We start from the raw sequence: 15,168 nt of genomic DNA, 5'->3' as shown, positions 1-15,168 counted from the left end.
AAGTGTGCAGGCAACTGCTGTTGGTGTGTATGTGTCTGTTATAGTTTTAGAAGAGGATTTTAGTCTCTCCTACATTATGTGCCAAATGACCCTTAAAAATTATGTTACATTTTTTCCTGAACTATGTGTCAACATTTCTCCTTGATTAGTTGTGTTTCCAATGCAAATATGCATTTAAAAGTTTAAAACACAGCTTTTTTTGCCTGGAAGCACCACACTGCAACCGAATATTTCACCAATGTGTGAACATCTCTTTTCATAACCACAGGCAATAATATGTTTCTCTAACAGCCTCCGCTTTTTTAGAAAGGCTATGCACAAGATTGTGCAGGATAGCTGAAGAATTTTATTTCCATTTAACCACAAGGACATTAGTGTGGTCAGACACTGATGTTTGGGGATAAAGCCCCTAAACCATATTTGCTATTCCTGTGGTATTCACAGAGTTTGTGCTTGATTGTTTGGTTGTAATGAGTGATGTGTTGGCTAAGAGCTACGTTCCATTGAATTCATTACAGCCATGGAACATATAAATGTTCCAATACCATGACCTTTTGCCATTGAAATATTACATTTAATCAAACTAAAAATGCAAGTTGTTAATATACAGTTAATATACCTGAGTCTCAGATTTTCTGCTGGTTTTTTTAGTCAACATCTAGCTGAACAAAAAGGAGTCTGCAAGGCTCTAACTGAAGTTATATAACCCTGACAAGATTTAAAACTTGTCAAGAAAAAATAGCAATGCATAGTGAATAAAACTGTATGTCCAGCAGGGAAAAAGTTACGTAGAGCTCTCTGTCTCTCTCTCTCTCTGTCTCTCTTTCTGTGTCTCTCTCTCTCTCTCTGTCTCTCTTTCTGTCTCTGTCTCTGTCTCACTCTCTCTCTCTCTCTCTCTCTCTGTCTCTCTTTATGTCTCTGTCTCACTCTCTCTCTCTCTCTCTCTCTCTCTCTCTCTCTCTGTCTCTCTTTATGTCTCTGTCTCACTCTCTCTCTCTCTGTATCTCTCTCTGTCTCCCTCTCCATCTTTCTGTCACGGACACTCAGATAGTTGCACTCTCGATGTCTCTCTCACTTCCTGCGTCTCCACATTTCTTTATTTTCTGTTAAGTTTGGTTGGATTTCCTCCCCAGTCTGCTCAAATCTCCCCTACAGCTTTTCAGCAGCCTCTTTCTTCCTCCTATTGTTGGGTCATTTGGACTTCCAGATTCACTCAAATATGATACACATGTAAAATGATGTTGCCATGGTTCTCACCATTAAGCTCTTTATCTGTTGTTTTTGTTTGTTTTTTGTTACACAAATAATCCATAACTCCAGATTCTAAATCTGCAGTTAAATGCTGGCAAAAGAATTTACTACATTATAAATTAAAGGTGCTAAGGAACTAAAAGTTATTCCACACCTTCCACTCAACAGAATCTAGGATTTTTATTGACCGTGGTATAAAAACACGAAGCAAATGAGTGAGTTACTTTGTTAAATAAAATAGAATTCATTGTGTTCATCCCTAACTGTCGTGAAAAATATCAAACAATATTTTGCCCAGCCTAAAAAATTGTGATTTTATTGCGTCTTTGGAGGATATATGTCAATTTTCTGGATCAGACGTAGCGCCAACTCAACCTAATAACGATCATGGATTAATTTGGTGTTTGTGAAGGCTTTCTGGCTGCCATCCTTGCTGGGTTAGCTTGTCTTGCTTTTAAGCAACTGGTCTGCAGGAAATCATCTTAACCAGCCTCCTTCCCCTGCTCTGTGTCTCTCTCTTTGTTTTTCTTGCCTCGATAGAAACTTCTGGGCAATTCTTTGCTAAAGCTGGAGGGAGACGACCGTTTGGACATCAACTGCACTCTGCCTCTCACTGACCAGGTACAAACATAAAAACTTACAGCAAACAAGGAATCTGAATAGTTATCTGTCCTCTGACTGCTGTACAACCACTTCACTTTTTAATTCCTATGTCTTCCTCTCAGATTGTCTTGGTTGGCTCTGAGGAGGGTTTGTATGCGCTGAACGTCATAAAGAACTCTTTGACCCACATCCCTGGACTGACCTCCGTCTTCCAGATCCAGATCCTGAAGGAGCTTGACAAGCTGCTAATGATCACTGGTCAGTAAGCGGAGGCTATTTAAATAACATTACAAGTCATTGCAGATCATTTGGATTCTTAAAATAATTTCTTATTTCAGTAAGGTTTTTACTATAGTACCAGATCATTTATTTCGCTATACTTCGTGTTTCTCTGTAATAAGCGATTATTGTAAATGCACAGCTGATTTTCCTTTGAAATCTGATAACCCTTAGATTTATTTGAACATTATGGCTTAGTATTTTTAGAAACTGTCACACGTACCTGGGAATAATTGTGTATGAATGTACTGAAGTAAGCAACAGATTGCTTATGTATATATCATTGTACATTTGATGTGTCATTCAGGGGAGGAGAGGGCTCTGTGTTTGGTGGAGATCAAGAAGGTGAAACAGTCTTTGTCACAGTCCCATCTCCCAGCTCAGCCTGACCTCAACCCCTTCATCTTTGAAACGGTGAAGGGATGCCACCTCTTCTCCTCTGGAAAGGTGAACCAGGTTGCTGTTGCTTACACCAAACAGAATCCCTCCAGACTGTGATTCAGTCAGAGTTAATGAGCTCACATCACATCACAGTAATAGCATTGCAGTGCGCTGTCTGATTGCAGATATTTACTGCTGTCCTGATTGCGGAGTTGTTCTTTCTTTACAGATTGATAATGGGACCTGTATCTGTGCCGCTATGCCCAATAAGATTACAATTCTGCGACATAATGAAAGCCTCAACAAGTTCTGCATCAGAAAGGTGAACGAGCCTTAAATGTGAACCGCTAATAGATGATGTTATAAGGGAGACTGCTGTATCAGTGTTGATGTTCTGTTTGAAAAAGTGGCACAGTCACAGTTACAAACTTTTGTTCGTATTTGCAGGAAATTGAAACATCCGAGCCCTGCAGCTGTATCCACTTCACTGGCTACAGCATCATCATTGGCACCAACAAGTTCTATGAGATTGAGATGAAGCAGTATGTGCTGGAAGGTAGGTCAAATCCTCTACTGATAGTATTATTGTGTCTTAATATTGTTTCTTGGCAACCCAAAGTCTGCGACAGTGTGATTCTCTCACTGTGTGGCTTCAACATTCACACCTGAACGAGCTCACTGATCCTGACGATCCTTTTTTCTACAGAGTTCCTGGATAAAAACGATGTGACGCTCGCTTCAGCTGTCTTTGCCGCGTCCTCCCACAGCTTTCCCATCTCCATCATCCAGGTCACGACAGCTCCACAGAAGGATGAATACCTGCTATGTTTCCATGGTTAGCTATTTATCTGTGTGGGCATACATGTACGGTGCATTCTGTATACACTGGAGCACATCCACCTGTGCAGAAGCCAACATTTTTAACAGTTTGTGTGAGAATCTGCAACCAGTGAATAGTTTTTGTTGGCGTACAATTTCTGCTTAGTTCTAACAAAACTGTTTTTATTTGTGTTCACAAGAAGATGGGTTTGAATGACAAGTGCAAATTTTCTTCCAGAGTTTGGTGTGTTTGTGGATTCATACGGCCGCAGGAGTAGAACTGATGACATCAAGTGGAGCCGCCTGCCTCTCTCATTTGGTTCGTGTAAATCAGCATGTTCTTAGTGATGCTTGGAAATTTCTCTTTATTTTCTAGTTATTTATATGTAAACCTGTAAATTGATTTTGAGTGGTATTTTGTTATTTCAGCCTACAGAGAGCCCTACCTTTTTGTGACCTATTTCAACTCACTGGACGTAATTGAGATTCAGGGACATGCTGCTCTTGGGTAAGATTGTTTTCTTCTTCTTCTTCTTTTTTTTTTTGTTTCACACATTTCTAAGGTTCCATTACTGCCATGACTCAGGAGAAACTTTGAGAGAAATCATCCATTTCAGTCACTGTGTACTGAAAGTGTCTGATTTTCTTCTCTCTTTTCAGGCCTCACTCATACGCACACCTGGATATCCCAAACCCACGCTACCTTGGCCCAGCTATCTCCTCTGGGGCCATATACCTGGCCTCGTCCTACCAGAACAAACTCCGGGTCATTTGCTGCAAGGGAAACCTGGTCCAGAGCCAAGAAGGTGGAGGAGATCTGCAGCGTAACGGCTCCGGACGCAGGTTAGGACAAACACTATTTGTTTAATCTGCTCGAGTTCACCGTCACCTTCTCTTGTCTATGGTTCAATTTGGTGTTATGTTAGTAGCATATCTGACCCACAAGGTGCCTTTAAATTTCTGTTTATTTTTATTTATGCTATGTGAGGAATAGTTTATTTTGTTATTGACTGAAATGTGTATGAGGCACCGAGTATCAAAAACTGTCAAGTTCTGAAAGCTGGATTGATTGTGTGGCCACATTTGTAATGTTGTTGTTGTACTTCTTTGACCAACAACTGCCTGACATAAATCACATACATTTTATGATTTTTAAGCAATTTTGTTTAGGCATGCAGAGAGATAAGTTATGTTCATTCCTTCATTTCTTTATTCAAAGTATATAAAGTCGATGGTAAATAGTAATAATTCTGTGGATAGAGAATCAATCTTTAAGTAAAAGTAAAGGATAAGATTAAAAAACACACATTTCATTGGCTTATTTATTTATTTGAGCACACGATTGATTCATTACTTTATTGTTCGATGAGATTTTGTCTTCTACTAGATTAGAGACTGCACTCTTTTATTCCTGGTACACTGGTCTTGTGGACAGGTCACTGGGCATAGCTGGCTGGCACTGAAGGGCACAGGTTGTCATCCACTGCTGGTGATGGGAAAAACCTGCCTTTAATGACTGATCTGGTTATAAAACAGTAGAGTAATACCTTCATTTTGTTTTTCTGCAGGAGTCCATTTTTTTTCTGTAACAAATCTTAAAATTTGTCCTTTTTTTAATTTCTTTTTCTTGATCCTGTTAAAGTTGCTTTTAAGAATGCCTCCTGTCAACTGTAGAAAGAAAAGCGTTGAATAAAGACTGATTTCTTTTGTGTCCCGAGACTGGTCTATTGCAATTTGAAGCTCACTAACAACTGCGCTTTGCAAGCCTGTCAGCTTTGTTCTTCAGTTATTGTTGTCAGCTACTGACTCTACTCTCATTTAGCAAACTAAATGGAGTTGATGGGTTCAGTCTCTTCTAATTACATACTGTAATGTTGTGTTTGTTAGCTTACTGAATGAGCCTGATTGCGAGTCCATCTGTCTCACCACATCCTCTGAGCGACCTGACTCCCTCAGTGCCAAGCAAAGCCTATGACCTGAAACACAAAATAACTTTTTATTATTACCAGTGCTGCGTGCTCGTCTTTATTCGTCGGTTCTTCCCTACAGTCCGAACAAGCGTGGGCCTCCTTCCTACAATGAGCACATCTCTAAAAGGCTGGCAGCCAATCCTCTGGTCCATGGAGATCCTGGTACTCCTCACCGCTACCGAGAGGCTCGCACAGAGTTCAGGAGGGACAAGTCCCCCAGCCGTCCACTGGAGAGAGAGAAGTCTCCTGGCAGAATGCTGGAGAGCCGGATAGTGGGGTCTCCTGGCAGGGCCCTGGCTGACCCCCGGTTGGAACGCTCCCCGGGCAGAGCCATGGCAGACCCACGCATGGACCGCTCTCCTGGCCGTATGATGGACGTTCGTAGGGAGAGGTCCCCTGGACGATTTGAAGAACGCCAAAGGCTTCATACTGGCTCTGGACGCACACCCATAAATCCTGTCAACAAGGTTCGTCAGTCATTTCTGTCTGATGCTCTCTATTTATATCCCCACAGTTGTTGTCTGCAGCTGAATACACTACAGTTACTACTTAATTACAATGATGAGGAGCTATCTCAACAACTTCTGTGATCACTGACTGTACATGTACCGCTCTCTGCTTAGTTTTTGTTTTTAAGTGACGTGTATTGTCAACTGTTAAATGAACCTGTAGTAGATAGGTTGGCTTAACTCAAACTTTCATGGATCCCTGATGATTGATCCAGTGGTATCAGGTTGACATTTCCAGTTTTTAGTGGAATATCTTGTCAACTTTTTGGATGGATTGCTGGGAAATAAGCCACAGGTCTTTAAGTAAGATCTGTACCAGTTGTTTGGTTTATAACTATCATTTTTCTCAACCTGACCTGCACTGAGTTAATTAGATGGTTTCATGATAAGAGGTGAAACTAAACTTTTAAATCCAATGTATATTATTTGCTAAACATGTTGGCGTGCTGAGTTAATTGGCGGGGAAAGGTTACATCACTGTAGATTCCTTGTCTCATTGTTGTATGAGTGACTTTCAATGGACATATGTCAAATCATTACAGTTCTCTACATTATGGACTTTGCTTCTCTGTGTGTTAATTGACTTTACGTTTTTGACTTTTCCCTTTAGGTGTGGGACCAGTCATCTGTTTGAGAAGCCGCAGAGCCTCATACCCATAATGAACAAACAGCAAAGTCATCTTTGGAATGAGAAACGAAGGAGCAGAGAACCAGTGAGAAAGTCACCAACTCATGATGAAACACTGCCACACATCTGTTTTGCCTGAAATCCAAACTGAAAACCCCACAGAGGGAAACACCTGTAGCTGTCAGAACATAGAGAAACTAGAAAAATAAAGAGATGTCATTAGAGTCAGGTTATCTTTTTCAATAAAGGTCAACAAAATGCCATATTAACAACTTGAGCAGGGTTTTTTCCAATGTATTTGAGCATGTATTCTCTCCTCTGAGAAGGGATTAGTAGTTAGATATGATTTGTTCTTATACAAAGAAAATCTGAGATATGAGAGCTCAAGTTTCGACTTGACTTGGTGGGTTTTTGCTAGCTTCACTTAATTCCAGACAGCAGTGATGACACTAGATAAGCACAGCCGTAGCAACTGTATCTTGCGGGTCATGCCTAGATGATTACAAAGTCACCAGTGGCAGAGGTTCACTCAGAATAACATTAACACAACTGGCTCCTTTCCACACTCAGCTCTGTCCACAGTAGCTATAGATCAGGGCAGATGTGTAGCAGGTCACGTATTGTACATCTACTCATACTTCTGGCTCCAACCCTGCGTTCACTTGTCAACACACAATCATTATCGGCTAATTACAATCATTTTCAGCTCAGTCGTCTGTCGACACTTTGATCAGCTATGCTGGCAGGACTTGGCTGGAGCACAAAGTAACAGAATAAAAATTAAATGAACCTTCCCTCAACAATCCGCCCCGTAGAACCACACAACAGATAACGATTGTCTGCCCTCAAATAGGTTGACACTAAAACTGCACTACCCACAATCCCCAGCAGCAATGGAGCAGGACCTTTCTAATCCTCCAGAACGCTATCTGACTGTAAATAGACGAGACATAATTTTATATATATTGAGAAGGAATTTCAAGGCTGGATAAGCCATGTCTATTTTTGTTAAAGAAAAAAGTGATAACGTGTCCTCTTGAATGTCCGATGAGTATTCTTTTAATATGTCCAAACGTCCTTTATCAAGTGAGTGATTGTATCTGGATCAAACTCGTGTATGCACTTCCATGTGTCAAAGGCAAAACCTCAGTGCTGATTTAAATGATGGGAGGCAAAAAAAAGATCATGTTTGAAGCTTACAACATAGTACTTGAGCATTTCTTTTTGTACAATGTCCCTTATTATTGTATATAACCCAAAACTGTTCAAGGTGAAGATGAAAATAATCCTTGTTTTTTTTCCTGATTCGTAAATGGCATGGATATGTATATCTGAAATGAAACGGAGTGTTGTCTTCTGCTTCTGCCTCATTTGGGTTATATTTTTATTCCACAACTTAAAAGCGAAGCACGTGAATTATATCTCCTTTCTTTTAGCTGTTACCTATTTGCACAGTGAATTCATGACATGATTGCTAAATCTCTTCTTTTTCTCTTATTAAGGCTCTCTCGGCAAGTTAAAACATCCAGTCCATTCTGAAAATACGCTAAAATCCATTTAAATTTATTTATTTCACTTGGCTGAGGAGATTTTATTTCTTTATATCGTAATCTGATCTATGGAAACACAATATTTTCTTGGTTTTTTAGTGATGTTTTTTGAATGTAAGCAGATGAGAAGCCACACTTTAACTTGCCTAGTGTTTGTCAATAGTAAGAAGACTTGTTAAGAAGACATTTCTTCTATTTTGACTCCACTATGGTTCTTGTGAGACAGAAAAAAACACGTCCTGAATGTATTTTAGCCAAGAAGATTGGAGCTGATTCTCTGGTTTTATCAAAAAAGCATCCGATGCTACAGATTGCACACGTTTTCAGCTGGCCTCTATAGGACTCTGTACAAAAGGGTTTTCCATCCTGTTTGATTTTATTTTTATATTCTTTTAAAAATGGATTTGCTTTCACATGATCCTGAATCATAATGCTGTAACGCTGGATATGATATTGATGTCTGCTAACAAATGATTTATTAGCGTTCCCTGTAGAGATTTTGTCACAGAATATTAAATATTATAATCATTGTCTTTCACTTTGAATTTGCCTCCTTATTGAGTGCTTGTGTGCCTGTTTAGATGTTCCAGATAAAGTTGTTATGCTCTGCACAAGGTGAAAAAGAGAGAAAATAGTCGTATTTGAGGCCATTTTCTCTCTTATCTTGTGCTTCTAGACTTTTTAAAAGTGCCAGTGAATTGGCCATTTGTCCATGTCCATTGTGTTCGAAGAGGTTAGTCTATTTATAGGCGTCTGATCGCAGCACTCAGCCAGTGACACAATAGCCTGCCATTCCAGTAGCTGCAGCGGCTGCTCAGAGCCGAAGCAGAGAAGTTTTCGACAGTAGCATCTGCCTCGGTTAACAATAACTCGTCTAATTCTGACCTCCTTGTATGCGACATGCTGTGAAATGACACCGATGACGTGCTCTTACTTTGACAGTAAAGCGTGTAAGGAGGCTTTCAGCGTCTCTCTTTATATAGATCACACACCTGTGGCCTCACCTCCTACCCTCGGCCCGTTCAACTCATTTTCACACATTGTTGCCTTTGTTGACCTGGGAGCCACAAGTCACGCTGCATGGCTGGTTAATGGTGCGGAGACATGGCACATTGTAAGGATGTGTTCAGTGTCACACTTCACTATGTCACACCTACTGCTGTTGACATCCCTGAGCTTAGTTTCACGAGCTCTGTAATGCAAGCAGAAGACTGAAGGACATGATTTGAAGCTGTTGCTCCCTTTGCCTGGATATTGTTTCCTCATTATCGGTTTTAAGAACTTAGAGACTATGGACAGAGTAGCTGTGTTATGTTCTATGTAACAACCATCGTAAGCGCCATGGTGATGGGGTTTCCAAGTACTTTTTATCAAATGGGCCCAAGAAATCATTGAATATCAAATCAAGAGTTGCTGAAGATTTTATTGGTGAGAGCATCTGAATTCATGCGCCATGCTCCGGTTGTTTTACTACATCAGGATGTTGGCTTTGATACCTGGTTTTCTGAGCGTAAATTATGAGTCAGAAATATCCCAACTTCTTAAATGTTTCTCAAATGGAGTGTTTCTGGCATCAGCTGAACTAGTGTTTCCTTTTTTTTCCTTTCTGGATTAAATGCAAAATGTATATACTGCATAAACAAACTGTATTTCTTAATCTGAGAGCCTGTTTGAAGGTAAAGAGTTCCCAAGTTCATCTTTTATTGAGGCACTGCTGCATTTATCAGCCTATATGAAGCTCTGTTTATTCAATAAGAACTTTTATTTCTATATTTAGAAATGGTCAGTGTGTTTCACCTCTATAGTACAAGTCGCATACCGCTGATTATGTGCAAAGCTTTTGGCTTGTCTCTAACGTTCAGCTTCCACTTTGCTCAATTTTAAGTTTTCAAAACCAACAGACAAGATGAACCTGAATGATCCACATCAAACATGGTCCAAATATTCTGCTTTAAAATCCCCAGATGCAGTCTAAAGAGTTTTCTGATGTTCTAACTATAAACTGTTCTGTCTCTTTATTCCACTTCGAGCAGAAGTCTGTTCAACTTTCAGTAAAAATGACATCATTTGTCTTCGATAGGCAAAGAAAAACCTGGACAACGGACCGACCAATCTGACAGATTTCATGTTCTGCCTTTTGTTTTTGACTTTACATCCCTTCCATTCACTTAAAACCACTGCTGTCTAACATTTAGACAGTCAAGACAATGGTCTGTAGACAGATTAAGTGCTTTAACCTTCAGCTTGCTGTTGATATTCTAGACCAGTTATTCCACTCTCTTTGTCCAGTGTCCATTGTGACCGCACAGGGAGAGCTGCAGCTACTGAGAGGTGTGTGTGTGTGTGTGTGTTGTTGGCGAGTGCTCAATACTGTATGTGCTGTATGAAGCATCATTTACCTGTCACTTCCTAAAGAGGACATAGTTTATAAATATCATCCAGTGGAGCTGAGGGTTGGGGCTACAAAAAGCCACCCACAATCTTCCCATTGTTCACTGGCATCATTGTTGGTCTGACCTCCCAGCTGCTCAGCCATGGTAAGTCAGTGTCTGTGTGTGTGTTTGTGTGTGTGTTGTTAGTTTGTGCGAGGACAGGTGTGGGTTGTTTGCTTCAAGGATGCTGCTTTTGTTTTGGATAGATGAATATATTGGATAACTAATATCCCAGCATTTTCTGCGATGATTTATAAGATTCCTTTAATACCAGTTAAAGTGCTTAAAGCCTAAAATGTCTCAGCAGATTTCGATCTTCAGCTTGAGTATAACTTATGCACTTGTGTTGCTGTTCAAAAGCTATTTTCACCCATTACAGCGTTGTTTTCTCTTATTAAGCCGCACAGCCTGCTTTTATTCCCGTTGTCTGACACGTAGCTTCACCTTAACTAGCATATCCTTTCTGCATCATCTCTCCTCCTTCCTTCACGCCACTGAAGGCCCCCAAGAAAGCCAAGAAGAGGGCAGCGGAGGGAGCCAACTCCAACGTGTTCTCCATGTTCGAGCAGGCACAGATCCAGGAATTCAAAGAGGTGAAAGCTGCTGAACCAATTTTTATTTCACTGATTTGCATTTGGCTGAGAGTGACATAAAAAAATGTTAAAATGGTGTAAGAATGTGCAAGCCAGCTCACCATGTCAGGGATTGTGATCCAAGTGTTTCTGCGCTGAAAATACAAAAGCGATACAGATGGAGGTCTCCACTTTCCCCTCCATGCCTTTCCCTTTCCATTGTTCATTGTTACAGTATGCCCACCTGTCTATTTCCCTGTCGCTGGCTTGACAGCAGTGAGGCTCATGGTATGCTGGTATGAGGCTCAGCGGTGAGACATCCAGACTGTGTCATCAGTGATTAGGCTGCAGATGAACTGCTGGGCATGCCCTGGATGCCACGCTGAATCCGAGGGGGCTTGTGCGTTATAAATACTTAGCAGTATTCATCTATAAAGATGGCACATGAAATATTCAAGGGGAGAAAAGAGAATTTAAAAAATGAGTTCTGAATGGGCTCAGAACACGTGGTTTCAATCTGTTTGCATCTTTTTCAGCATAGAGAGTGTCATTCCTGTGTCTTTATCTCAGGCCTTCACCATCATGGACCAGAACAGAGATGGCTTCATCGACAAGAATGATCTGAGGGACACATTTGCTGCTCTAGGTACTCCCACATCGCTCACATTCAGCCGTATAACACACTGTATTATGTTTATGGCCTCCAGTGTGGTGACTGTGAGGATTAGTCATGAGCTAGAACGCAAAACAGCAAATCATCAGCACCCAGAGTCCACATTTGCCCTCATGTGCCACATCTGAATCTACTCAGTCTGCTCGTGCCATATGTTCATGTTGAATATTTACCGCCACAGGACGTCTGAATGTGAAGCAGGAGGAGATAGACGACATGCTCAAAGAGGCTCCCGGCCCCATCAACTTCACCGTCTTCCTCACCATGTTTGGCGAGAAGCTGAAAGGTGAGAACGCGTCGGCTGAAGATGCTAATTTAAGCAGAGAAATTACATCTGAGCCATGCAAACAGATCATGAATCTAAATGTGTTAATGTAATAATGTGTAATGGCTGCTCTAATGCTTCCAGGTGCTGATCCAGAGGAGACCATCCTCAACGCTTTTAAAGTCTTTGACCCTGAGGGGAAAGGGGTGCTGAGGAAGGACTAGTAAGTGCTTTAGCGCATTTCTCACATCATATCAATTTGCAATATGCAGATCGGTTGGAAGCCTGGCTGAGCTTTCACTCACAATTTATGACTCAGTGCCACTGCGATCATTCATCCCAGCACAACTTCACAATGAGCGAAGACCATTATGACCTGAACATTTCCTGCTGGTGTGAACACGTCATCTCATACCCTGTTGTTTTTTCCTTTCTCCCTCCAGTGTGACACAGATGCTCACAACACAAGCCGACCGATTCTCAGCCGAAGAGGTACATTGCACTCTTTGTACACTAATTATAATAATTACAACAGATTGCTAGGAGTGTGTGGGAGAGTCCAAAAAAATACAGGCACGAACGTCACAGTGACGACCACCTTTTTATGTCCACAGCAGACACACGCACAACAAAAAAACAACTGTGTGAATCATCATTACACTCTAGTGCAGACTGAGCAGTGGGGGTAATATGTGCCTTTTTGTTGGATAGATGGAGCAGATGTTTGCGGCCTTCCCCCCAGATGTGGCGGGAAACCTGGACTACAAGAACCTGGTTCATATCATCACTCACGGCGAGGAGAAGGACCAGGAGTGAACCTTTATATCAATGTATTCATCAGCTAGAAAGTCAGTCTCTTTACTCTTTAATGATTCAAACCTGCCGCCCATGAAGGAGATATGGACTATTTACTCAACTTTTATGTCCGCTTCAGTGTTTCTGGGCCGTTTTCTTTCTCTCGAGACCACAGAAGGATCCTGACAAAGTGTTTTGCAAAAAAATGGATATTTGACAGCATCAGCATAATGAGCTGTCTTGTTCTCTTTCTGCTTTCTCCACAGTATATTTCCACATTGACCTTATTAAATTATTTTTCCTTATTTTATACACTAAAAACTACTCGCCTGTTTTTGTCTAATTCACTTTTTCGGTCTGTGCATGTCAGTCTAATAAAAGTTTTTGAAAACAGTCGATGGCTATCTGCTTTTTTTTATTCAAATTTTTAAAATATTTTATCCGAGAAGACAGTAAAAGAAGGTCTATTCATGTGAATGGTTGTCATATGTTTATGGGATCATAGGATTGCTGCATGACTATACCACATATTCCATGTTAGGTAGGGAACTTGAGAATGGCGGATGTGCTTTTGGTGACCCTCTAAACCCCCCCTAAGCTCAGTCTAAACCAACCGGTGTACGAAATAGACCAGTGTGTCTGCTGTGCGCACATGAAAATGTTTGGCTACTGGAACAAAGGGCTTTAGTGAAACAAAGCCCTGCTGTTATTTTAGTGCTGTGCTGATGTGAGGAGGGTAATGCTATACCGTGGAGGCTCACTAAAGGAAGCCACCCAGTGATCCTCAGCACCCTCACCTACCCCGCTTGTCAGACCTTGGCGGGGGTGATGCGGGGCGTGAAAATCCCTGGTTGTTCCAGCTGGAGCGTCCACAAACTCCACATTAAAGTCCTGTGTGGTGCAGAGGAGACGAACTACGTGGGGAATGGTGAGCGATGAGTGTTTGGATCAGCCCAGAATTTGAGCCTGTATCATGTGTCCTGCTAGCCTAGCCGCGCGAGACAACCCACGGCAACAAATTTAATTCTCTGCCAGGGTGGGTCTAGTTACCCTCCATGAGGCTTGAGACTGGATGCTCCTAAAACTGGCCGGACGAATCACCATGAAGTGCAGAGTCAGAAGGCAGGCGTAACAAAGTGACAGAGGCGTGACGATTCTGACAGAAACAACCAGCGCACAAAAAACAGTTATCTTTTGACTCGGCTTTGGCCACAGCCCTTAAAGATTTGAAGCTAAAATTCAACTTGAAAGATAAACAAAGGACGGCGCTGAAGTGTTTCATTGAGAAGAAAGACGTATTTGGACTTATGCCGACGGGATATGGCAAATCCTTAATATACCAGTTGGCTCCGCTGGTTGGGAAGCTAATGGGACTTAGCCACAATCCGCCGGTGCTCTCTGAACTACGTCAGCCTATTCGTTGCGTTGATTGGTTGTATACCTACCCAATTGCTGCAGAGGGATTTGATAGACAACCTTTTAGCCCGCCTCCCTCCCTGTCGAGCTTCCCTAGACCCTTGTGCCTTCAGAAACATGGGTCTAGCGTGGCTAGGCTAGTGTCCTGCTTTAACTGTCTCTAAGTACAGACTGTAGCCACTGAGCGACAGGAGACTTAAACACATTTTTCGTTCAACCCCCCGCATGGGATCTACACTGGAAGTCCTGCAACAAAAGGTAGACAAAGTTAGTAACTCGAGGCTGAACTATATAATGGAGCAGTTAGAGCCAAACTGTGAGTGGAGACCAAAACAGAACTACAAAAAACTGCATATTGGAATAAATTTATCAAGTTGCCTGAATCATGATGCTAATTAAATGCTATGTCTGCAGGGTGTGTAAATTAGGAATCATTTGTTAACATTAATTACACAAGGTGATAATATGCCAGATGTTGTTTTCAGACAGTCATGTTTTGCCCCCAAATGTGCAAGAAAAGCATGGTAATTAATGCACCTTTATTTTTTATGTTCTCAAATCAGATGCAGCAGACTATCTTAGCATGACTTACTGTATGTAACTTCTCAGCCCATGTTGTGCCCCAGTTTCTTTATCTTTGATATAAAAACTCTGCCCTTAGGCCAGTCCTGACTTTATTTTAAATAGTGCCTTATAAGCTGCATGCAGTCAAGCACCACAGTGTGATGGTGCAATATGTTGTTTACCATCAGAAATTTGTTGGAGTCTTCTTTTAAAATGAGATTTTCCACAATTCCCTAAAACATTATAAGGCTAGTTTACAAAAATTGAGACCTGAACAATGACATCTTCTTGCATTATCCCCTCTAAAAGGCCACTGAGAGCATCAATCAACTGATCTAAAGTCCCCTGAACCCTGATGCACTCCTTTCTCAGGTAACTATTTCTGAAATCAGATTACAGCCCACAAAAAGACAGGAAAAATCACATCATGTATTGTAGTCAGTTTATTTAGATATAGAATA

At 41.3% G+C, this 15,168-nt stretch overlaps 2 protein-coding genes across 9 annotated transcripts in view; both read left to right on the top strand.

Annotated features, from left to right (window-relative positions):
• Positions 1-8,523, top strand: part of cita (citron rho-interacting serine/threonine kinase a) — a 37,312-nt gene extending 28,789 nt beyond the window's left edge. For all 8 annotated transcript variants that reach the window (XM_051948250.1, XM_022200466.2, XM_022200474.2 and 5 more), the window contains 11 exons: positions 1,792-1,872; positions 1,977-2,112; positions 2,441-2,580; positions 2,744-2,836; positions 2,962-3,070; positions 3,221-3,349; positions 3,572-3,652; positions 3,763-3,841; positions 3,994-4,176; positions 5,383-5,770; positions 6,423-8,523. In XM_051948250.1, coding sequence (XP_051804210.1) covers positions 1,792-1,872; positions 1,977-2,112; positions 2,441-2,580; positions 2,744-2,836; positions 2,962-3,070; positions 3,221-3,349; positions 3,572-3,652; positions 3,763-3,841; positions 3,994-4,176; positions 5,383-5,770; positions 6,423-6,446 — 1,443 coding nt within the window. In that variant the 3' untranslated portion in view covers positions 6,447-8,523. The remainder of the gene's footprint in view (positions 1-1,791; positions 1,873-1,976; positions 2,113-2,440; positions 2,581-2,743; positions 2,837-2,961; positions 3,071-3,220; positions 3,350-3,571; positions 3,653-3,762; positions 3,842-3,993; positions 4,177-5,382; positions 5,771-6,422) is intronic.
• A 1,247-nt stretch (positions 8,524-9,770) lies between these two features.
• On the top strand, positions 9,771-13,120 carry myl2a (myosin, light chain 2a, regulatory, cardiac, slow). Its single transcript, XM_022200175.2, has 7 exons — positions 9,771-10,527; positions 10,923-11,015; positions 11,565-11,640; positions 11,849-11,953; positions 12,077-12,155; positions 12,376-12,424; positions 12,644-13,120. The coding sequence occupies exons 1-7, from the start codon at positions 10,525-10,527 to the stop codon at positions 12,746-12,748; spliced, it is 510 nt and encodes a 169-aa protein (XP_022055867.1). The 5' UTR covers positions 9,771-10,524; the 3' UTR covers positions 12,749-13,120.
• Positions 13,121-15,168: the final 2,048 nt, after the last annotated feature.

Source organism: Acanthochromis polyacanthus, chromosome 5 (genome assembly GCF_021347895.1).
Source record: "Acanthochromis polyacanthus isolate Apoly-LR-REF ecotype Palm Island chromosome 5, KAUST_Apoly_ChrSc, whole genome shotgun sequence".
Classification (NCBI taxonomy): Eukaryota; Metazoa; Chordata; class Actinopteri; family Pomacentridae; genus Acanthochromis; species Acanthochromis polyacanthus.
This window is presented reverse-complemented; position numbering and strand designations above follow the sequence as displayed.

Bases quoted from the DNA above. Each gene is read 5' to 3' on its own strand.
- myl2a (XM_022200175.2), top strand. The intron at 11,641-11,848 runs GTACTCCCACAT...TTACCGCCACAG, and splicing joins GGACACATTTGCTGCTCTAG to GACGTCTGAATGTGAAGCAG. The intron at 12,156-12,375 runs GTAAGTGCTTTA...TTCTCCCTCCAG, and splicing joins GGGGTGCTGAGGAAGGACTA to TGTGACACAGATGCTCACAA.